At 38.5% G+C, this 24,095-nt stretch overlaps 1 protein-coding gene across 1 annotated transcript in view; it reads right to left on the minus strand.

Annotated features, from left to right (window-relative positions):
* The window catches only part of KIAA1549, a gene marked incomplete at its 5' end in the record, with an annotated part of 133,315 nt that overhangs the window by 14,468 nt on the left and 94,752 nt on the right, over positions 1-24,095 (minus strand). The window contains 4 exons of the mRNA XM_079538211.1: positions 1,056-1,279; positions 2,948-3,153; positions 8,323-8,447; positions 12,011-12,213. Of these exons, the coding sequence (XP_079394337.1) occupies positions 1,056-1,279; positions 2,948-3,153; positions 8,323-8,447; positions 12,011-12,213 (758 nt within the window). The remainder of the gene's footprint in view (positions 1-1,055; positions 1,280-2,947; positions 3,154-8,322; positions 8,448-12,010; positions 12,214-24,095) is intronic.

The raw sequence follows: 24,095 nt of genomic DNA on the forward strand, positions 1-24,095 counted from the left end.
TCTCTGGAAATACAGGCCCGGGAAGGTGGATTTGTGACGCTGTCAAATATGCCCCTTTTTATAGAAGGAATATTTAAAAGGTTATCTCTGCTTGTGAGTTTGTCCTTAAAATTCAGAATCTTCACGTTCTTTAAGTTGTTCAAGGCTTTCCTTATTTTTGATCTTTTTACAGTCATTATAAAAATGCTACTTCTTGCAGTCCACATTTTCCCTGTTTCTTTGTTAGTACTTATGTTGTAATTTTGATCTCTTTACACCACACAAGAATTAGGTAAATCAATGGCAGAGCAAACACTAAAATGTTTTAAGACAGTTTTCATACATTTGTGTTTTGTTGTTTTTTTTTGAGAATTCACCCATGAAAACTTGTAGAAGAACACATTTGAAAACAAATGTCATGGTTCTATGTTTTTATGGTTTCAGTATTCCACATCAAAACATCATGTAGTGTACGAGGCATTAAAGTGTCACTGCCCCAATCCCAGGTACCTATCCCTGTACATTACAGCAGTCACGGGATCTGGCCCTTCCGGGGGGGGGGGGGGCACTCTTGCTGCCTTGCAGTGGGTGCTGGAGGGTGCTTTCCTGGCCGTTCCAAGCTTTTCAGGTTTGAATCGGTCCCGGGAACTCTCTCTCTCTCTCATCTTGTCTGATTTATTAATCTCAATTTCAATTAAATTGTATATATTGTGTTATTTTGTATTCCGATATTATAGTAAAATAAGTTTTCCTCCATAGATTGTTGCCGCTGCTTTTTTCCTCCCTTCCTTCCTTCCCATTTTTGTGGGACTGGGGTGGGGGGGGAGGGCAGAGGCCTGTCGCCCCTGTCACGGACATAGATTGATCTGGTCAACTCTGTGACAACAAAATAAACTGACATACATTGAAACAAACAAAAATGTTTAGAACAATCCCAACCCTTTTGTCTAACCAACTCAAAGTCAACTAAGGATCAAAATGACTCTAAGCTCTGAAAGTTCAGAAGTAAAAGTCTGATATCCTTTGGACTCTGACCTTAAAAGAAAACTGATCTTTCCCATCTTTGAAACCCCTACCTTTTCCTGGGCTCTATGAAGACTGTAGGCACACTTCCTCCAGGGTCTAAGATCTTGTCAATCTGCATCTGTGCCTTGCGGTAAATTCTGTGCTGTTCTTTGGAGTCAACCACCACCACATCATCCACAACTGGAAATTCATAGTGCCCTTTGCGCTTGGCACGAAGACGAATCTTGTTGCGGTGATGCTCAATCTCAGATTTATGCCTTAGGGCTGTCTGTATCTTAAAGAAGAAGGAGGAAGAAAATCAACTGCATTTTTATGTGTGGATTTTGCAAACCGAACTTTCTGCTGCTCTTCTGCAAACCTCTCCTTCTCACCTCAGTGTCTGATTCCATTCCCTTAAAAAAAATCTCTGACGGATCAAAATAAATCATACAAATTGTAAACATGCTTTCTTTCTTGGATACCTCCTTGTGTAGATGTGATATTATACATAATAGGATTATATGTAATTGAACAGCATGCCCAATTAGAGAGAGGTAGTAATTCATTAATAAATGGCAAGAGAAACACAAAAAGGTGAGATCACCTTTTTGTGAACAGATACCGGTCTAAGAAAATAAGACTGATCAACGCAAACTACTTTTGCCTGTCAAACAGAGATATTTGATCAATAATGTTGAAGTTTGCCACTCATTTCCATTAAGGACAGGAATCTAAACTGTTAACTGATCTCTCTGCTGTACATACAAAGCTGCCACAAGTTAGGGAGAACTGCAGCAGCAACACTAGACCCCAGGTCCCCAGACAAACATAGTATTGCCAGCTCTACAGCTTCTTGCAGACTGAGCTTTTATGCCTCTTTCCAGTCTTTTGTCGGATTCTCTGGAGTGCATCTCATCATCTGGGGAATGATACAGTAATACCGTACTTGTATTTTCTGGCCCAATGCTCACTAAAATCATTCTTACCAGCAAAAAAGACCTGGGCGCCAGATCAGTCCACAACAACTGCTCTGCCTGTGCTGGACTCATTTGGGAACACAGCAGCAGTAAATTAAAAAACAATTAAAATTGATTTTTATGGTTTCTCTAATGAAAATCCCCCAAAGGCATTACAGGGATGCAAGCCAGACTTTTTTACATTTATAGTTAGAATTTTATCATTCTTCTGTCAATATAATCAGATGTATACCTCATGGTCCCTCTTGCCTATGTATACTACATTTTCCTCTCTTCTGTATGTTAGTGAGAAACACAGTACCTTAACACAGTGAAGTTAAAGCTTTCAGTAGTCTTCCTCTCTGAATTATGGGAAGATGCCATCTTACATTGCATACAAAACCAGGGTGCAGATATGCAGTGTTGTCAGGCAGTTATGATGTGGTTTTACAACACATTATCTTTCTCTCCTAGTGCCCCAGGCATGCTCTTATTCTGCTTAGAGCAATCTGAGCATCAGAGAAGGAAGTTTCTGTATGTTTACTGTCAGATAAACACATCAGAAGTTGGAAGCAATTTCTGTGCTGCATATTCACACTCTAAGATGTCCTAAAATAACTTGTTTGTATAATTCATATCCTGAGTTGCTGAAAAGCTAGAAGAATGATGCAGAATGAAACCCAATGTTTCAGAGATAGACATTTCAGCTCTTATACTACTCTCTGTTGTAAATCATACCCTACCAACTAGCAAAAGGATGATAACACAATGTATTCTGTCAAGAATTCTTTCTTTGTGCCTAAGTTTCAGATTAGGTAGCACTTATAACAGGTCAGGTAATCTCTCTGGATGGAAACAAGATTATTCCTGTAACTTGTCAAAATTCAACTGCACTGGAACTAATGAGAATTAGTTAATTCTAATGATAACAGGAAACTGGATCTTTTCACTTCCCATTTGGTTAGGCATACAGTTCTCCACAAGCACTCAAAGCACTTAAGAAATACCTCTTTATTAATTTTGTTGGTCTCTGCTACTCGATCTGAAAGCACAGAATTCTGAACTGGAGGTGCTGCCATTGGTTGCATAGCAATCAGCTGGATCTTGCTTGGGACCCGTCTGCTGGCATCGGAGGAACGCGACATCCGATCCACATGTTCGAAGATAGAGGCTGAGGAGTGCTGCTCATTGCCACTGCTGCTCTGAGGGGGTCCTGAATTACCAGAACAAGTAAAGAGTAAAGCAGTGCTGCTAAGGTTATCTCAGTCAAATGACAAGCTCTACAGATGCTATGCTATGAGATTTTGCCATGTTTTCTGTCTGTTTTTGATTTACCCTATAGGCCTTCCATCTGATTCGCATTTATTGTACAAGTTTGCCCAGCAGTTTGCAAATTACAAACATTTTCTCACTACATTTTCAGAAGATGAGCCATCATTCTTTATTTCTGTAAATCAAACTCTTGGCATTTGCAAATCCTCAAAATCTCAGTGTGCTTTGGTCCATAAAAGGCTGCTCAAGCACATCCTGCTAATGGTTCCTCAGTACTTATGGAGATGCAAATTCCACAAACGGAATTTCCAAGAGCAGTAAAAGATGTCACACTGCAAAATGCAGTTATTCAGTGATAGCAATACGTCAACTAAACAAAAAAGACTGAAGAATTTACACAAAGAATTTTACAGACATTTTACTGATTGAAGCTCTTAAAGCACTGTTTGCTTCTTTGTGACAGGATAAAAACTTCACATTCTAAGTGGAAGCTGTACAAATATTGCCACATAATAATTTGTTGAAGAGTTTTGTCAACTCCAACTGAATCAGGCAACAGTTAAATACTATACCAGGAATAGGCTGTCTCCCTTAAACTTGAAATTTGTAGGAACAACCCAGTGGTTTGCACTTAAGCACATAAAACATATTTTCGTATTTTTTGTTGGAGTGAGGCCTACAACACCAGTTGTTATGTGGACTAGAATTAAAAAAAAGATGTGAAAAGTAGTATTTTGTGTTGTCTGCAAGTTAACACGGCAAATTCTCAAGTTGATAAACTGATTTTCTCCATAAATTATAATCGAAGACTACAGTTTGTGATTCTTCCAATGGATGAGTGCAACAGAGTACAGTGATATGGTACCTCATGGTTCTCTGGTTCAAATCAGAAGAAAAAAGAATATGACTGTACACTTTCAGTTGTTGATTGACATTACCCAAGAGACGGGGTATAAGAGACAGAAAGGAAAACAGCTATGACAATAGATTTGATCACTAACCCTAACAAGGCACTGGGTTCAGAAGACTGAAAGCCATCGTCTGTAGAAGACTACAGCAGGAGACTTGCTCCTTCCTTCCCTAGCACAGAAAGGGAGCAGGAGGCACAAGGAATTGTATACTTCATTATATTGACATCAGATGGAAAGTAAACTGCCCACATACTAAGCAAAATTGTCAGCTTTCATATTTCTCAATCTTGATCAATGCATTGTCAAATATACACATTTATAAATGATTCATACATTGCATTATTACGTACATCATTTATAAATGTGACTTTCTTATTCATCAAGTGTCCTTAAAGAGAAGGTAAATAGTTCCATTCAAGATTTGTCCCCAGACATTTTGCAAGGCATAAAGCCTAAATGAAATGTAATTACGTCTCAGCACGGTCTATTTATATGATCTTTATCACTTGTCATCTCTACAATCATTAATGGGCCTCATCTTCATGCATTTCTTAGAAGCATACAAGCATTGTCTCTTACAGAGATACAAGCAATTACTACAAGTTCCTCAGAGTAATCCTGTAGTGCAGCAAAAATCTGAATTTCTGCAGCCTTCTTTCCCATTTTCCCCACATATGAACAATTTTTCCAATTTTCACAGTCTAGCAGCAGTTCTCAAAGCTTACAGACCTCCAACAGAACATTTTAAACTTATTTTTTGATGCTCTTATGGTAGCAAGGCCCAGTCATGCATCTCCAATGACTCTTTATCATTTAATCCATAACCATCCTGTTTACGCGAATAAACAGGTGCTTGGCAGATGACTCTTCTGCAACTGTTTTCATTTTGTAAAAATACCTGAAAGTCCCACTACCAAATTTTGGTAAGGCTCTACAGTAACATTAAATGCTACTCTCTTCTGTAGAAAAGATGCAAAATAGAAGTCTAAGCTTCCCCTGGTCTTTAAATCCTCTCTGCATGTACATGTACTCAATGTGTCTGTAAGAACAAATCGAGATGGAAATACAGTATGCATTATACTGTATATATATTATATATCATGTATTATATTCTGTATATATACAGAAAAGTATGTAAGAAAACCCCAAATTGCACCATGTTGTCAGCATACGTGAGAACTGCTTCAAACCTAAGAGGAATTCCTTTGTAAGATCTGACAGTGAATGATTTCTCATTTCAAATTACTTATATTGCACTATTTTTCATCATTAGAAATCCTTCCTTACAAAGCTAGAAGATGGCACTACCTGACAGAAAATTTGATCTCTTACCAGACAGTTGAGGTTGACAAAAAATGTAGAGGAATTAATACCAAAATACTGGACAGAACAGCTTTAAATAACTACTTCACATAGATCATGTATCAGGATCAATACTCCTGGGTTGAAACGGCTAATTAAACAAGTGTCAGGAAAATTAATTGCTCCGTAGGATGCTGTTTTCAAACGAAAACCAATACAGTGGGAGACAGATGAAGGCAAGAGACAGCAACCAAGGTGTACAAAGCTTAATCCAAAATCACGTGAGGCCAACAGGAATCTCCTACTGATCCACAGAAATTTGAATCACCCTACCTTATGCACTCTCATATGAGTTTCACACAGTTTGTGATTATGTGTAGATTATGTGTCTCGCTCATGACTCTCTTCAGTTAGTATACAAAACTAAGAATGGAAAGCATTATAGACAGCCTTACACCCATCCATCCCTATTATTATAAAATGGAAATTGCTGTTAGAGACCACAGCCCTTAATTTATCGCTGGGTATGGTGCTCACTCTCAAAGACAGTGCCAGCTTTTTCCTGTCCCATCTTCACAATGTCTCAGTCCTGAGCACTGAAACACTATTTCATAGGAAAAAACTCAAGCTTCTTAGCAAGTAGCCTGCATTTGTCTAAGTAAGGAGGCTAAATAAAAGGATCTGTAACTTGTTTATACCATGCTAAATTTCAGGATCAAGTTACTACAGTTTTGCTTCTTTCATAGTGAGAATGTTGAATAATTTGAAAGAATTTGGAGAAAATCAGAAAAATCAGTTTATATTGCATGGCTATAAGTTGTGGTTTTGAGATCTTTTAATACATTGACAGCTAAAAAGCAATTCTGTTTTATTTCTTAGGTGAGAAATTCTTCCATGCTCAAGATATGTCTACAGCTACACCAACATCTCTAGTCATACTTGTATACTAGCTCTGGTTACTTACCCACTCTGTTTGTTCCTGACAACATAAAGGAAAAAGAAGAAACAACACAGTAATTATTACAAATAATTCAGCTGGAACGGCAAGTGGAAAAAACACAGCGATGTTGGTGTTTACTTTTGGATGAAATGCATGAACTTGGATCCAACTGCCAAGCCACAGCTGTGCAAAACGGGAGCTGAATCTGTCATTTAACAGACACAGAGGCCTCTACAAGCAGTGGGACCAATTATGAATGGTAAAAATAGTCCCTGTGATTGCCAAACTAGAGGCACCAAACAATGAAGACACAGTATGTTTGATCCAGTAAGGGCAAGTATAGGTAAAAAACATTTCACATAATATTTTTGCTGCCTTAGTCAGATAATGCAGGCACAGTAATATCTGACATTTCTATAGCAAAAGGACTTATTAAACCTTACATGAAGTGTTAAGGCAAATGGAAAAACTGAGAGACAAAAATGGAGTCCCCAGGTAAGAGGAAATGAGACAGTACAAAATCAGAGCAACAGAACTGAAGTCAGATAGGCTAGAGCAAGTCATAAACCAACCAGCCTGTCTGAAATGACCTCTATTATAGTATAATTGTTTTCCTAAACATTTACTCGGGTATGATTTCTCGTCCTTAGAGCAAACCTAAGGCACTGAAAGTATACATCGTCTTCTTTTTATAACTGCACAGCATGCAGTGCTGGCTGAATGTACACATCGATCTACTAGGAAGTACAACTTTCTAGTCACATTAGCAGATCTTTGACTTTGTTTTCTTGCGCTCTTGTCACAGAGCAAAATGTGCTCTATCACCATTGCTCTTCCAGGAGCAGCACACATTATGGAAGTTTAAGACTCACACACTATGCAATTTGTGGTTTAATCAGCAAAGTCCTAGTGTTTTATATTGACTGTCTTACATATTTATAAATCCCATTTCTTCAACACGGGCATACACTGAAGAATGTCTGCTATGATCTGAATTTCACTGGCACTGCATTCCTCAGTAATCATCTAATACTTCAGTAGATATTTCATATAATATATGGAAAAACATTCAGTACACCAAAAGAGGCTGCTCATAGTATGATATTTTCCTCTTCTCAGTTTCTGCTGCCACCAAGGCCATATGTATTAAGAACAGATGGTGAAATCACAAGCTTCTTTAACACATATTCAGTACCAGAATTTTCTCTAAGAAAGCCCAAAGATTGTAATTTAAGCCAAAGTTCTGGTAACTAAAACCTCAAGCAAGGATCAAGCCATCTAAAACTGAAAAAGCTCTCAGAAGCAACACTGCAAGTTTGTGTACTTTTTTTTTTGTTGTTTGTGTACATTTTAAAAATGTTTGAAATAAAAAGGGCAAGACATCTTGTGGTGTTTCCATCAACTTTAAAATGGAGAAAGGAATATAACATAGGGCTCCTCCAAGGAAAATGGTGGCATTTTAATGCTAAGAAGACAGTTCTTTATAATAAAATAAAATAAAATAAAATAAAATAAAATAAAATAAAATAAAATAAAATAAAATAAAATAAAATTCACTGTTTTTGATGTATTTGCTCTGGATTTTCCTCTTTCCAAAACGCAATCATGAAAGCATCCTCACAAAGGGATCTTTTGGTTTTGTTTCATCTACTGAAACAGAAGACCTTCATACGTTTCATTCTAGCAAACTTTTGCATGTAAGGGCTCAAAAGCAGTGAACTTTCCTTCTTCCACTCTCCCACATGCCCCCAGCAAATCTCTTTCCATTTAGGAGTAATTGCAGTGGCCAGCTTGGTAGTATTCATGCAGACAGTTATATGAGCTGTAGATTCAATGCCAAATATGGCTTCAGAGAAGTAATGGCCCTAGATTAGCTCTTCAACCCAGCTAAGTAAAGCACTGCTAATGTACACAAGTTTTTTATTGTTTTCTTCAATAAAAAAAACAAGTAACACACCCTTCTTTGTGGCTCTGCGCGGTCTACCCTCATTTGTAACAGCTGATGGTCTTGCAGTTTCCTCCCCTGTCTCTCTCCCACTGGATTGTTCACTTGCAGTGGAGTCAGCGTCTGATGGTGAAACTCTGCCGCAAACGTTAAAAAACAAACAAACATGTGACATAAGTTTGCAACAGAATACAGACCTCACGAGCAAAGGATTTTCTGTTAATATGCCTTGTAAAGGCTGCTAATATTTTCTTCTGTTTATAATAAATCATCACAGACATTCATTGTGATGATGTTACTGTCACTGTGTGTGAAAACTGACTGCAACAGAACTCACACATAACAAGACTTCTTACCAATCTTTCCTTTAACATTTTTTCAAGAATATGTTACGTGACCAAGTAGCAGGTTTACTGTTCAGACAGAAAGGAATTATATTAACATGAGGAAAACTACACAGGTAATTATTTTAATACACAAACTTGGTAAACTGGCGCTCTCTTGCTAACAATACAAGTCTATGCACATACTTGCCTGCCTACTTAAACACAGAGCTATTCAGACACTCTACTTTTATGTATTTATCCCATGCAGTCATGAGACGCCTAAAAAAATTTGTTGCTTTGCAATTATACACACAATCTGAGAAAAAAAAAAAAGAAAAAAATCCCATGATTTTCCCCAGAAGAATACTTCAGCTGTAAAATTATTCAGATAATATAGAAATAGCAAAAATGTAGAGTATATGCTACTGCCCAGCTAGCACCAATGCCTGTCTTTCCACGTAGGATTAGACTTGTGATAGTCTCTGTAGTGATCATTCAGATCATTCTATTAATTCAGTGATTTACACAATCTATGCACTATCCTGTGCATTAACCTTGTTACGTGCAAGATTTGCTCAGGCTAGATGCATATCTGCATTAGTTAGGGAAGCTCTCAGCAAAATATCAACCTGCCTAGAGCACACAAACTGAGATATCTACATCCAGCCAGACAAATTCACTGAAAGTCAAATTTACTGCTTTCAGCAGGCAATGCTCTGAATTTATTTCCCCCCCTTTTTTTTTTCCCCACTAATAATAAAATGCTGTATTTCTTTTTTTTTTCCCTGCATGACTCCAATAAAGTCACATCCTAATTAAAAAGCATCAGCAGGAATAACAAGTGAGATGGTTCTCAGTGAGCTTACAGATCTGTATCACTGCATCATTTACTCTTTTCTAATGCGGAATAGATGGACAAGGCTTTCTCTTCTATTGTCTTTTTTCTTGGTTCAGCAGAGTCTAAGAATCACAGAATGGCTTGGGTTGGAAGGGACTTCAAAGCCCACCCAGCCCCAACCCCCTGCTATGTGCAGGGCTGCCACCCAGCAGCTCAGGCTGCCCAGGGTCCCATCCAACCTGGCTTGAGTGCCTCCAGGGATGGGGCACCCACAGCTTCTCTGGGCAGCTGTGCCAGTGCCTCACTGCCCTCTGAGCAAAGTATTTCTTCCTAACATCTAACTGAATTCTCCTTTCTATTCGCTTAAAGTCATTTCCCCTAGTGCTATCATTATCAGACCATGTAAAAAGTCGTTCTACCTCCTGTTTATAAGCTCCCTCAAAGACTGGAAAGAAATGGGGTGCTGTTTCCTCATACACTAGTGACTGTGCATTTCATCTCATTGTGCCTTGTTTTCCTTCTTATTCTTACTTCAGTAAGATGTAAATTACCATTAAATACATCGTAGAAATAGACAATAGTGCCAGGCCAGCACCAGCCATTCTTTCAAAGTCCTGCAGAATACATGGCTGTAGCCTTTCAAGCCAAAACAACAGATCCAGCTCTCAGCTGGGGATTAGAGATGCTGTGCTTTCTGATCCACGCTGTTGTTTTTTTTTACTGTCTTCCACTGATATGGAATGTGTGCTCACATCACCACTGCATGTACTGGCATGCAGTAACAATCCTGAATTGCATTGTGATGAAGAGAATTCTGTATTTTCTTATAAAACAGGAAACAGCTAAAAACAACAAAATACACTACAATGTCATTTAACATTTCACCTTCTCCCTTGGGGAATAAGTGTTTTAAATTTGAAGCTGATGTGGAAATGTCAGCATGTTACGTAGACAATAGTGACATCTCCATAGCTAAGCCTGAAGAAAGGTTTGCTTTTAAGGATGAAAGAGGGAGGGAAGGGAAATTCTCTTCTTCATTTTCAAGTGGTTGAATTTAGAAACTTAAAAATATATATAGTTGTTCCAAATTTGATCAACAATTTATTATGGTCTCCTGGGAAAGCATTAAAACGTCAGCTTCTGAAAAATTTCCCTGCTTCCTCTCCTGAATCATTTGAGATTAAGTACAGTAATAACCTTGAATTTAAATGTGTTGCTTATACCAACATGTATGAACACATTGTCCCCTCCTCCTAATGATGTCTTAAGCCTCTTTTGATCTTTTAAAAAGACACAAGAACACTTATCCTTCTGATCTGTATTAATTTAGTTAAGCTACACCAAAATGAGTTAGTTTTTTTTTCCCCCGTTATTTTCCAATATTGCCCACATTCCACTGTATCATCACTAGTCTCTTACTTTCAATGCCTATATAGAGTTAGACTCAGCACCTGGGAACATAGAAATGGAGTTTTATGAAGCTCATGTGGGGAAGATGAAGCCAGGACCTCAGAGCAGCCGGACTTCGGAGGAGGCACAGAAAGCTGTGCAGAGGAGCAAGATGTGCAGCTGAGGAAGAACTACCCCTGTTTTCTTCTAAGCTCATTCAATGCTGCCCTTGTTTTTCTCCTGGAATGCAGCAGCATGTAGGTAAAAGCACAGGGGAGTGCAGAGCAGCAAACAAAGGAGTGCAAAAATATGAAAGGGAGGGTGAGAAAGAAGAATTATTGGAAAGTGAAGTAGAGAGGAGCTCTGCAGAGAAGCCGTTTGGATTCATAACAGCACTCCTATCTTCCAGGTTCCTTTTATTTCTTACCTACTGCCTTCCCACTTTGCCTTTTTTTTTTTTTTTTTTTTTTAAATGAAAATACCCTCCTTTAGTGCACAGCTGTTACAGTTTTTACCCTAAAAATGCAGTCCCTTCTGGCAAGACACATTCACATCATATGATTGAAGGAAAACGTAAGGAAATAAATGCTTAATGTTGACAAACTGTTCTCCACTTGCACAGCTGTCAGTTATTAGACCTTTTCCTGACCAGAACTGCTGTGCTATGATAGCAATCAGATAGCCACAACAAAACATACTTATCTTCCCTGAATTTTGTAGATAATGCTTATTTCTGGAAATTCTGACTTATCATACATAGATCGGTCACTACTAATAGCACCGAAACACATCACTAACAGTCAGTGCTTTTTATTTGTTTTTAATCACCTGCTGCCTTGGTAGCTAGGAATGGCCACAAAGAGAAAGTACACACTTGGTGTTCGCAGTACACAAGTAATAAACTGACTCCAACCAACCTAGCTGCATCCTAAGCACTCCTCTTAACTGAGCATGTTGCCATTAAGAGAAAAACAGATGCCAAATTCTCACAACTTCATGCAATTTGAAGCTACATACAACTCTAATGGCCCAGTAGAAAACAAATTCCAGAGCTCTGAAATTGACTTCTGTTCATTGAAACTGCCCTAAAAATACAGTAAACAGCACTCATCTTCCACAGCTTGTTTTTCTTCCTCTGTCAACTGACCTCCCTCTATGTCGGACGGTCTTTGAAGGTTTCGAGGAAGTCTTGGATTTGGGGCTGGGAACATCTCCATTTTCAGATGGGGTAGTGTCCTTAATAGGTCCTGGTAAAGGGGCTGGCTCATGGATAATCAGGACATCATCTTTATTGTGTTGACCCAGATGCTGCTTCGCAAAATCAAAGCCTTTTACGCTGGGGGCTTGAAGCTGCAAGAGAAGAAGAAAGACAGAAAACAAGAAATATGAGCGACAGTGAGTACAAAGGCTTTGGTTAAGATCTGCAAACAATAGCCACTAGGATGGCTAGGATATGGTATCCTCAGAAGTGGACATAAGAGTGCTGTAGGGAAAAGAAAAACCTCATGATTTTGTAATTTCACTTCAGTAGATGATACACAGTTTAAAAACCTAAATAAATATGTTGCTTCTAAATCTCATTTTCCCAGCTGTTTCTTCAGATTTAATCATCATGCAAGAAGCCTTTTGCATACTTTAGCTGCAAGGTTATGAATGTTCATGTACGGACTTAAATGGCTACCACTGTCAGGTCATCCTTCCACTTCTTCCAACCACAATGAGTAAAGTTAAGCAAATTGAACAATACATCACTGCTGATCCTCCATATTTTGAGCACCCCAAATCTGCAGGATGTCTGTGAGTGCTCATACAAACAGCTAGCTCATCTGAGAAAAGAGAAACATACTCTAGATCTGAGTTACATGGCAGCCTGGCAATGACTCCAGAAAATGGCATGGGTGCCTCCAGAAAAGTATTCCAAATCTAGTTCTTAGGAACTTAATACCGAGTAGGGAGGAAAAACATATAAAAGGCTTTCCAGTTTAGAGAAATGAGACATTCATCCCAGATATCTTACCAGGAGGCAACAGATTCAGTGTCTTCCTTAAGAAGAAGGAAGAATCCTTAAGAAGACATTGAGTCAGGCTAACCCCTTTCATAACTATTTTCAATATAGCTAATCTCACCTTGTCAACGGCTTGGTTCAGACTTAATTAAATCAAGCCTACACATTTCAAGCTTTCCTACAAATTTTTGAAAGCTTTGAAATAATCAGAAATTATGAAAAACTAATTAAGACAAAGCTTTTCTTTGAGTACCATTCAATTTTTAAGTAGTTTGGGAGTTGAAAGGGGAAAGAAATCTTGACAACTCCAGTTTTCAAAGTGTTTGCACACATGCTCACTGCATAGCATATGCACAAAAACTCGTGTGTTCCTGGAGCTGATTTCTAGCAAAGCAAAGTATGCGTTCTAGTGCATTTTATGGGTGCATCAGGTTCCAGATGTTTAAATGAACCCCCTTTCATAAAGTTTGGCATGTCAACACAGCTAACTACAGTCTTGTCTGATACCATGCCAAAGATAAGCTTACCTAAGGAATATACTGAAACAATCTCTTCAAAATATTTTCTCAGTAAGCAAACATTTTCCAAACAGTTCAAAGGTGGTCGTAGAAAAGCAAAATGCTTATTTAGACCAGTAGATGGCAATAAAAGCTCTCCTGTAAAATCTAAGAAATACCTGAGGTTTTAGAGTTAATTTCTGACCAAATGTGTAAGCTTATTACTTGAGCAAATCTGAATGTCTTCCATTGTACTGCATTTTTTCTTGAGTTTACAGCAGTTACTTCAACTGAGCATTATGGGTGACAGACAGTTACTGAACTTATGTAAATCATGACAAGCACTGATTCAAAAAAGGCACTGTAGAGACAGACCATGTGAAGGTGTTACTGGCTCTTGTACTGTTGAGTCATGGTCACCTAGTGAATCCTACTGGAATCTTACTCTCCCTCAGAGTCTAAAAATCGCATTCAGGATTTTGCTCACTAAACATTCCAGAACTCACTATGAAACCCCATTTTTCCTTTTTGTGAGATCGCCAAACTCCATGCCTTATTTTCAAAATAATACCGAGGTGGAACTTTTCGTTACCACCATAAGAATTATCACATTAGATCCAAGCGCTTTGGTTATTGAAACTTCCTCTTAGTTACCACACCTCCTTAAACACATCTCTGATGTGTTTAAGACATTACTTTTATTCTCTCTTCAGAGATACTCTTGTGTAAGACATCATCCCTAGCATTTCAGTGGTTCCCTTCTTCTAATCCTTTCATACTGCACCCTTGTGCTCATACAGCCCTACTACTGACCCACCAATTATCACTACGTTCCTGCCTTTTTACTCCAAAGATGATGAGAGACTTCACTGTATACTGGGCACAATTCTTGCACAAAAAAATTCTGAGTGTTCTACCTTTTCTCAAGCACCTTTGAACTGATATGCAAAGTTACCAATGCTTTTATGACAGTGTGATGGGCTGGCCAGGCATGACTAAAAGGACAAACATTCTCGTAATATTGGACATACTAGTATGGTTTTAGTAAGACTGCTGCCTCTAAAGTATGCATTTCAGCATATCCTAGTTAAGCCTTTAGGCCTAACTATGGAGTTGTATTGGGTTTGCATACCCTTGGGGAATAATGCAACATGTAAAAATAGCCACATTTTAATATTTTAACTTTGACTGAACAGTCTCATTCCATGTTGCAGTCTAACATAACCTTTTGTTTAAGCACAGTTATAGAATCCAATACATGTATAAGTGTATGTACATCACAGCATATGTATGCACATATGTTTATCTGAAGACAGATCTTACAGAAGTTGCATTAAGACACTATTAGCACTGCAAAGGCAAGCACTCACACTTTAAGAATTGGCACAGGCAAGACTGTCTGAACAATCAATTACACTTGAACCCTCATGTAGGCACTGCAACAGAGATTTGAAGAAAATATCCTAAATTCATTTAATCCATAGGATCCCTCTTGCTCTCTCCCACCTTGCTGAATCCATGGCATAGGTTGGGCCTTCTGCTATTAGAAAAAGTTGGGGAGGGTGAACAGCATTATTTCTACAGTTCAGACACATGCAAAAGTTGGAAAATGTAGTGCATGAAGCAGTGGATGCAAGAAAAGAAAGGACACATTCTTCTACGAAAGGTGCAGCTAGTGTGGCTGACACTCTGCCAATGAATTGCATGGAACTGTTGGATTCACACTCTGTTGCTTGCAACAAAGGACTGGCAAGTCTCAGGTATCACCAATTCTATCCTGAGCCTTGAGTAGAGATCTCCCCAGACACCACGGAACACCACATAACCTGAGACTTTACTTCCCTGAAGCTGCAGCCAGGTTAACTCCCCATCTGACTTCTCTCTTCCTTGCCAGGCTGAATCAATCTCCTCATCACACTTTTTTTGCCTCTCTCTAGCACTGTCTGCCAGCAGCCAGCTCCTATTTACAGCCTGAGCTCCTCCTTCCTTTACCTGGCTTGTAACAACCTCCACATACAGCAATAGGGAAAACACCTCTTAGCTTTTAAGACACAGTTTTAAAGAGATTATAAGCACAGAACAGGTGTAATCTTAGGAAAATGTACCTGGAAAACAACTAACAAGTCTCTGTTGATCACACTTTCTCCAAAGGTCTATAGCTTAGTCAGAAATAGACAGCTCTCCACAAATCAAATCAGCAAAAACATCTTCACACAAAATGACCTCCAGGTCCGATCTCTTTTAATTCCCTACCTTGTGCCCTCAAACGGTGAGAATGTAAACGAGAGCTTCTCCAAAACTGTTCTTACAATTTGGAAAAAACAGTAATTTTTATTAATCTTGTTATTCGAAAGAACATGCTTCTTATCTTAAATAAAATAAAATAAGCCAGTATGAAATAAATACTAGAATGAAAAACTTCTGCCTGAGTGATTCAGAATGTTGCAAAGTACAGTTAAATAATATTTCTAGATACTTTCTTCCAAAAATCTAAACTCTTAAATTGGCACAACCAGCTCCAAACAACATAAGAACATCATGAGATCATATCAACATGTGTATATTGCATGAATAACATGAGCTACAAAAACACAACATGAAAAAACATTTATATAAAACATGACACCTCATAAGTAGATAAGAGCTTTTTAAAAATAAAATAAAATAATAATAATATCAATTACTTGAGAAATAAAAATATCAATTCCTAATGAGGAAACAATGGCCACAGAAACCCACTATACTGTCTTAAAAAATAAGTCTACACTTCCTCATCTACATCAGTCCAGGACTGGATGGTCAACCAGACCAACTACAATGAACAGTGTTGCTCCAGGTGAGCAACAAGTAACGAAGTAACAAGAAAAAAGTAAGGTTTCTTACCATTTTTTATTAGGTGCTGCATACCACCTGCTGTGTTTTTCTTCCTTTCCTTTATATTAAGTTACACTGTATAACAGATGGGATGATCTCTGCTCATCCCACCACAGGGACTCAGAATACCATTTGAGGATCGGTCATCTACTACTCCTAACTTCACCACCACCACCACCGAAGGAATACAATCTCTTTGTAAGAAAGATCACTTATGCTGGTCCCCCTATCTGCTCAGGTGCTGAAACTGAATCTTTTTTTTTTTTTTTTTAATAAGCCTCAGGTGCTTTTTTTTTTTTTTAAGTCTGCACAAAACCAGTGCTAGCAAAGATTTCTTGCTTTAAATATAAGTTGTTACAGAAGGTTTTCATTTGCTCTATTTTTATACATTTGTGAAAGGGAAAAAGATAAGCCACCCTGAAGCTTAGCACTAAAATGAGCATGTCTGAGCTAATACATTATTAAGGTTTATATAACAACAAGAATGCAGTGCCTGCTGAAATCCAAGGGAAAGATGATTACAAATAGGTAACTCCAGACAGTGTTTTAATTTTGTGATAGATACTGACAGAATAAATAAATAAATAAATAAATAAAAATAATATATATATTGAAGCTCTATTCATAGAACAATCAAATAATTTCAGTAGAAGCCAATGAACAAAGCCAGTATGCCTTCGTCAAGACTTAGCCCATGAAAACAGCTATTAGCTTCAGTGCTGCTCAAAACAGAAGAATTACATGGCTGCCAACACGCTGCTTCCCCAGATGCAGATGCACACCGCAAATGTCAACAACATGTTTTCTCAAGAAAGCAAAGACTGCACATACAGGTCAGTGAACAGATTCAGCTGAAAGCAGCAGAGACAAAATATATTTTACTCAGCATTCTTCTTGTGGTTCCTCTAATTAAAATGATGTGAGTTTTCTCTCTGTAGGAGTAGAAGCAGCATTTGAATTGGGACATAAAATGAAGAATAATACACCAACACAATTTCCTATTGACTTTATTTTACAAGATTCCCTTGTTCTTCACAGAGATAGAAGCACTGAGCAGAGGCTATTAAAATACTAAGGAAACAAAAGAGCTAAGCATGATTTCAAAAATAATATTTTAATGTTGGCATATAATCCATGAACAGGACCGGAATCCCTGGAGTCCTGCTGATTTATGACCTTACCAAAGTGCTAGAACATGGAACGTTACAAAAAAGACAGGATGAAGAAATTACAGGAAAAGTTTTTAAGTCTACTAATGTCAATGCAGCAAGTCAGTGAGAATCAGAGTTCTTAACACTAACATGGGCTGAAGATGTAAGTAAGCAGTCTGAGGTAGGGTCGTTTAAAGCTACTGAACATCACAAACTTTCTCTACAGTCTGAGATTCACAGCACCAAGTGTTTCTCTGCATTCTGAGGGCATCACCTCAGGAATTCTGCCCCTGGAATAGGATTAAAAACAAATGAATAAAGAAAGCCCTAAAGTTCCAAAAATTCTGAAATTCTTAAGACACCTGTTCTGAAATATTTTCTTAAGACAGATGCTTTCCATGGATTTTCATCATTCCCATTCTTCTCCCTTGTGTATTTTCCCTTGTCACATTAATGTTGCTGTGGCAGCTCAGTAAATTTCACAAAACGCATGAGGGATCATGTTGTTCAAAGCCCCTAACTCTGAGTACATCTATGCCCATAGGCTGCTGAGATAACTGCTGTAATAGCAGAGTTTCATATCTGAATCATACATGGTTTTAGCTTTCCTTCTAAGACAGAAATGCCGCAGGGCAGACACTGTCTGAATCAAGCTTTGTGAGTCTCCTTTGCACACCAGTTAGACAAAAATGTCAGGAGTAAGTTAGAAAACGATCATCAGCTTTATAAAACACAGAGGCCACTGCTGTGCCTGAGTTCCACCAGTCTCTTTCATATGCAGTGTCAAAAAGTCACTATCCAAAGGCCACAGAAGCAAGTCTGACAAACTGTAATCTCTAACAGCTAGCACAGCATGTCAAAGATGGCTATCAATCAAGAAAACTTTTTTTGCCAATATTTAAGGCAAGAAAATAAGTTCATAACATGGCTCTCACTGCCTGGACAGAGCACATACACAGTATAGCTCAAAAACACTTCCTCTCTGTAAATATTAAAAAAAAATGCTAACACACTTTAAGACAGAATAAAGATCAGCAATTCTAATTTGACTTTGTGCTGGTATTTTGTCGGGCTTAGTCAACAAAGATCATCCTGTGGTCTTGTAACTCAGAGACATTTATACATCCAAACAGGGTTTAATGCAGACAGAATGAAAGCAAAGCAATACAAACTGCAGGATTAATCTGTGTGCTGAAATGAAGCTACATTTTCACCTCCTCCCTTGTTGTGCCCCATTATCCATGACTATCCAAAAACTAGGGTATATCTGTTGCTCACTGCAGGCCCAAGAATCCTTTCAAATGATGCCATTTCAGGCAGGCACCTGTAATTTGAGAAGATAAAGCATAAGAACAAATCACCTAGCCTGCCAGCTCTGGCTATAAAAGCCTTCCATTGCTCTGTCACATTGCTACAATCACAATGTGGATTGCAAAGCATTTTAGTGAAATGTCTTGCTGTTCTGCAACAAGTGAGTATTGACGTTAAAACCTCCAATAACAATGATTTGCTATAGGCACATATCCTTGCTCTAAAAATAGCTCAACTCTAAGGTAAACTATTATCTTCCAGCAGGAAAGGCAGAATTTACTTCCACAGTGGTAATCTAATCTCAGTGGTTTATTGTACGATTAGGATACTATAAACTTATAATGTATTTTGAAAATAATTTTTTAAAAATTCCTTTTCAAAAGTAGCCACGATATCAATACCACTCTATGGGCCACCGACAATTTGGAAATCATATGCAGTTCTAGCTTCCCTTTCTCAGAAAGACTGATAAGAGTTAGAAAATGAATCCTTTTCAAAGTCTAGTTCAAATAAATGGTTCAAAGTCTAGCTCGAAAGAAAAGCTAGAAGTGGCACCCCTTGATCTGGAAAGAAGATAATGGAGACGGGAATCTGATGAGATCTGGAAGTCAACACTGGCATCAAGCAGGAGTCCAGGAACCAGTTCTTCACTATTGCTACCAATACAAGGACTAGGGACATCACAGAAAACATGGAGGTAGCAGGATAAATGCAACACAAAAGAAGATGACATGATTCTTTCACATAACAAACTGTACAAACACTTGTCAGTAGCTCAGATTGGTTCAGAAGGACTGGAAAAGTTCAGAGAAGATAAATCCATTGAGCGTGGCTAAATACCACCACTTCTAGAATGAAAAAGACCCTGAGCCTCACATAACTGAAGGCTAGAGCTACTCTGCTACAATGCCAATTACCTTACGCTCTGACTTTTGGGTGGTCCTGTGTGGAGTCACGAATTGGACATGATTCTTGTTCCTCCCAACTCAAGATATTCTATGATTCTACATGTACCTTTCCTGTCCAGATATTTCTGCTTTTGGCATCTTGATGAGCTGGCCTTTCAGTCAGACCTTTATATGGCTACTCAAACGTTTGTACAAAAGCAGATACATCTTAGTTTTTACATATACTGGTGTGAGCAGTATCCCAGTGCAGTATCTACATCTACAACTTGTCAATAGGTAATCCCCAGTAGAGAAGAAGAGTTCCCACAAAAGAACCCTTGCAGAGGAATTGCCATCAGAGAAATGCATTATTGAGAAGTAATTAAGATGTTGAGTGTTGTGTTTCTTGTCAGAATCCAGCTGTTGATTCGAACTCAAGAAAACCTGTACACCAGTTCCAAAAAGACACTTTCAGTAGTTAGTTAATGCTGCTATTAGAAATGAAAGGTATTTGTTATGCAAACAGTTGGCACAGACACTAATCTCTTGCAGAAATTTATGTCAGTTTTCAAGTAGTTTTTATAAGACTGGTGTCAGCTGTCTTTCTTTACATGGATCTCTTTTGACTGGAGTTATTCTGAAATGTAGAGCTATTGCCTCTACATTATACAGATGAACAAAAGCATCATAGGATGTCAAAACATCACAAGAATTCTTTGTATCAGGAACAGGAGCCTACTATTTAGCCTCCAGCAGGGCTGGCCTCTTTGATCTGGGGAACATCCAAGAGGTAGTCTACTGAATATACGATAATAAGCGAAACTCTCAATTCAGACGTGTAAAGTTACACCTGATACATGAGCTTCAGGTATCAGATATTCCTGCTTGAAGTAAAATAAAAATCCAAACAAGCCTGCCTGGCATCCTACGGAATGCACAATTCACTACTGGTAATGTGGATGCCCGCATGGGGATGCTTGAGTAGCTGCCACAACAGTGCCAATGAGAGCAAATGGGCCAGGGCTGATAATGGTCCCCAGGTTACTACACATTAGCTGAGGTTTTCTGGCACATGATACCAACTGGTAGCCCTCCAGCTCTCACACTGTCACGGAGAAGGTGGGGTACCATATGTGTTGATCTTGGCTTTCTGGGGGCCAACTCACCCCACTTCTCCCACACATCAACATATATTTTGACACTGACTCATAAGAACCATAAGAAGGAGACACACAGAGGGCCCAAAGAGAAGCAACTCCTAGCTGGAGAAAGAATTTTTCCTCAGGCTTGTAGGATGTGCCCTTGGAAAAATCAGGAACTGAGCAAGTCACTTGGTCCAAGTTAGCACTGCAAAGTCCATGACTTCAGCAGGCCCAGTATTTCATAGATTCAGAGAACAGCATGGAGAGGAAAGGATTTTCCAGACAATCTGGTTCCATGCCCTTGCCGTGGACAGAGACATCTTCAATTACAAGGAGAACATTAAAACCCTTCTAAATAAACACTGGTGAGTTTATCTACAGACAAGTAAGATTCCTGCCATTAGAGCAGGGAACATTTCCCTGAAAAACTGTCAAAAGATGAAACTACCCCTGAAAAGTCCTAGCAAGGGATCTGACTTTTTTCTTCAAAAGCACACAGCTGAAAAATCCCTAGAGATCCCTATAGAGTCAGGTACCATATATATGTATATTTTTTTATGTCTATAGGAAAAGAAAGAATATTGCCATCTCTGTTTGCATTATAAATATATAAGAAAAAGTGTTGATGGTACTTTTGCACAAAAATTGCGAGAGTCCAGTACTGAGCAGGATGATGGTTTGGGAATTAAATACATTTATCTATTTTCTAGCAAAGAAGAAAAATTAATCATTTCAAAAATTCAATTTCCCACAAAGACACTGCACAGCTTCTTAGCAGCAAAAAAGTTCATGTTGTAATGACATGGTGGTGGTTACAGGCAAAGGCAAGAGAATCTGATAATTTAAAAATGCTTCTTATGCAGCTTTTTCTTCCAAAGGCAAAGACATCTTTATCCAGCGCAACAACTTAGATCACATCAAGGTGAACCTCCTGTAGGATGCTACAGCTTACAGAACAAGTCATGAATACTTCATGTGCCCTTTAAATATCTCAGTTCCACCTCTTGAAAATAATTACCCTTGCACGGACCTATGAATCTTGCTTAAAAATTCACTGCTCTGACCTGTTTCCTTAACACCTGCTTTAAAAAGTGTCCCAGATAACTGTGATGTAACTATATGTTCCTAGCTTGTATCCAGACAAGAAAGTATTTTTCACGTGTTGTTAATTGTACTCTGGGGCAGATGGATGGAATAGAAAATCTATCTGTCTCTCCAATGTCCACTGTTTACTATGTTATTTTTTTAAACTGGTTTTCCTAGGATTAATTCCAACAAAAGTTTTCCTTTCTATGTGCTTGTTTCTGTTTACCCTAAGTTGCAGGCTTCTGAGAACATTCAGAAGTAAAACATCCCTCCATTACGCACCTTGCATTGGTTCTGTCAGCAACCCACCTTGGCCTTGTTTGAGCTCAAGCTGTCTCCCTGTCTTTTGCTGTGTCCTTACAAGGACACAGCCAAACTACCTTGTGATCTTTACTGTAACTGCACTATACCCAGGCAGTCATACTCCCAGGGGGAAACCCAAAAGGCATTTTGGGTGTTATGAGCAATAGATAATTGTACTTGTCTGCTTATCAGCAGACAGACTGTGAGAATATGCAATTTAGGACTGACTTGTAATAGTGGTCATACCACCATATTTTAACCAAAATATCCTTCCATTTACAGAGCCAGTGAAGGCCTTCACTGTTCTTTAGTACAAAAGGCAAATCCAAAAAATTGTAAGGACAGCAGGGGACTGAGGTGGGTGGCAATTCTGTTTTACAACTGAGTTTATTTCCTAAATCCTAAATTCCCAATCACTTTGATAATTTCTTTGCATTTACTGCAATAAAAAAAATTAAAAATCAATTTAAAGAAAGGGGGGCAGATCAAATACGTCTCATTGTTTGTATGCAGTTGTGACCATCTTGAGGTAAGCAGTGCTTGCTAAATAAGCACCATTCTGCCCTGGAACTCCAACCCGTAGCTTGAGGTCATGAAGAAGGCCAAACGACAGCCTGCTGTCATGGAAGCCAGATTACTTATTTACTTCTAGATTCTGAGCAAAGTAGAAAAAAGTTTTTTTGAAGTAGATTCTGCTGTTTTTTTAATACACTGATAAAAATTTAAGATACTTTTTACTGCTTTACTTCACTTAATATTTAATTATGAGCCATCCACACAGGATGGCACAGGAAGGACTGGACGAGATGTCCTTACTGGTTCTTTCTAGTTTGCTTGCAGTGACTTCTCTGAAGAAGGCAAAGTGACAGGCTCCCTAGGCGAACTGAAACAAGACTTGCATAAAAACAAATTCAAGGCTTCTGACTCATGAATGATTCAAACCAAGAATACTGTGGATGCACTGGTGACAAAAAGCTGAGCAGATTTCCAAAACAATGGGATGATGGAATGTTTCTGGCCTTATCATCAACGCAACTGTTTTCATACACAAACACAGCAGAGAGGTAATGAAAATTTATGTCATGAAGTACTGTGCCAAGGGTAATGGTCCCCATTCCTGCTTTTTTTGTATAACCTTTCTCTTATACTACTACAGGAACTTCCTCAATCAAAGGTTGTGTTAGGTATCATAGGGGAAACACTAACGGGGAGAAGTGCATTGAAGGGCACTACTTGTTGCTGACCTTGATGATGACACTCAATCTTCACTGGCAAGACAAGTGGAAGTTGCTATTGATTTTTTCTGACTGCTTTGTAAGTGCAACTGCTTTCCGCTTCTCTCATCTTTCCCATCGTTAATTATCTTGAAGAGAGCATGGTGTACAGATAAGACTTGTTACAGGGAAAACTGTATGACTGAACATGAGATGACAGTTACAAGAACATGACTACAGTACCATAGGGTCAACAAAGGCAGATATTTTGCCTTTACTAATGCCACTGATAATATCGTCAGTAATAAGAATCTCTGACACTTAGGTCTAGTCATTTTTTCCACTCCTTTTGACAAATACTTTTGTGAAAATGATGGATCATTTATTTCATCATTTAGTTTTGGGCACAAAATAGACAGACTGAATTTCTCACCATCCTAACCCAGTCTTCCATCACTTCAGTCAATACACTCTCCACCCATAAAGTTACTGGATCGCATTCAGATTTAGTAACTGAAGTCCTAGTGACAGGAACACAACAGCAATACAAGAGCCTCAGCAGAATGGGTAGCAGAAAAGATGGTCTCTAGCAAATGCTAGATCCAGTGTGAGCTATAATGGATGGTAAGGTTCAGTTGTCGAATTAGTTTAGTGGAATCTCTCCAAAGAAAAACTCAGCCTTCTGCAGAAAACAAGGTCAGTGCTTCAACACTCAATACATTTCCTCTTACTCAGTCCTAGCTGGAGCCTTAAAATGAAGTG

The sequence above is a fragment of the Tetrao urogallus genome, assembly GCF_951394365.1.
Source record: "Tetrao urogallus genome assembly, chromosome: 1".
Taxonomy (NCBI): domain Eukaryota; kingdom Metazoa; phylum Chordata; class Aves; order Galliformes; family Phasianidae; genus Tetrao; species Tetrao urogallus.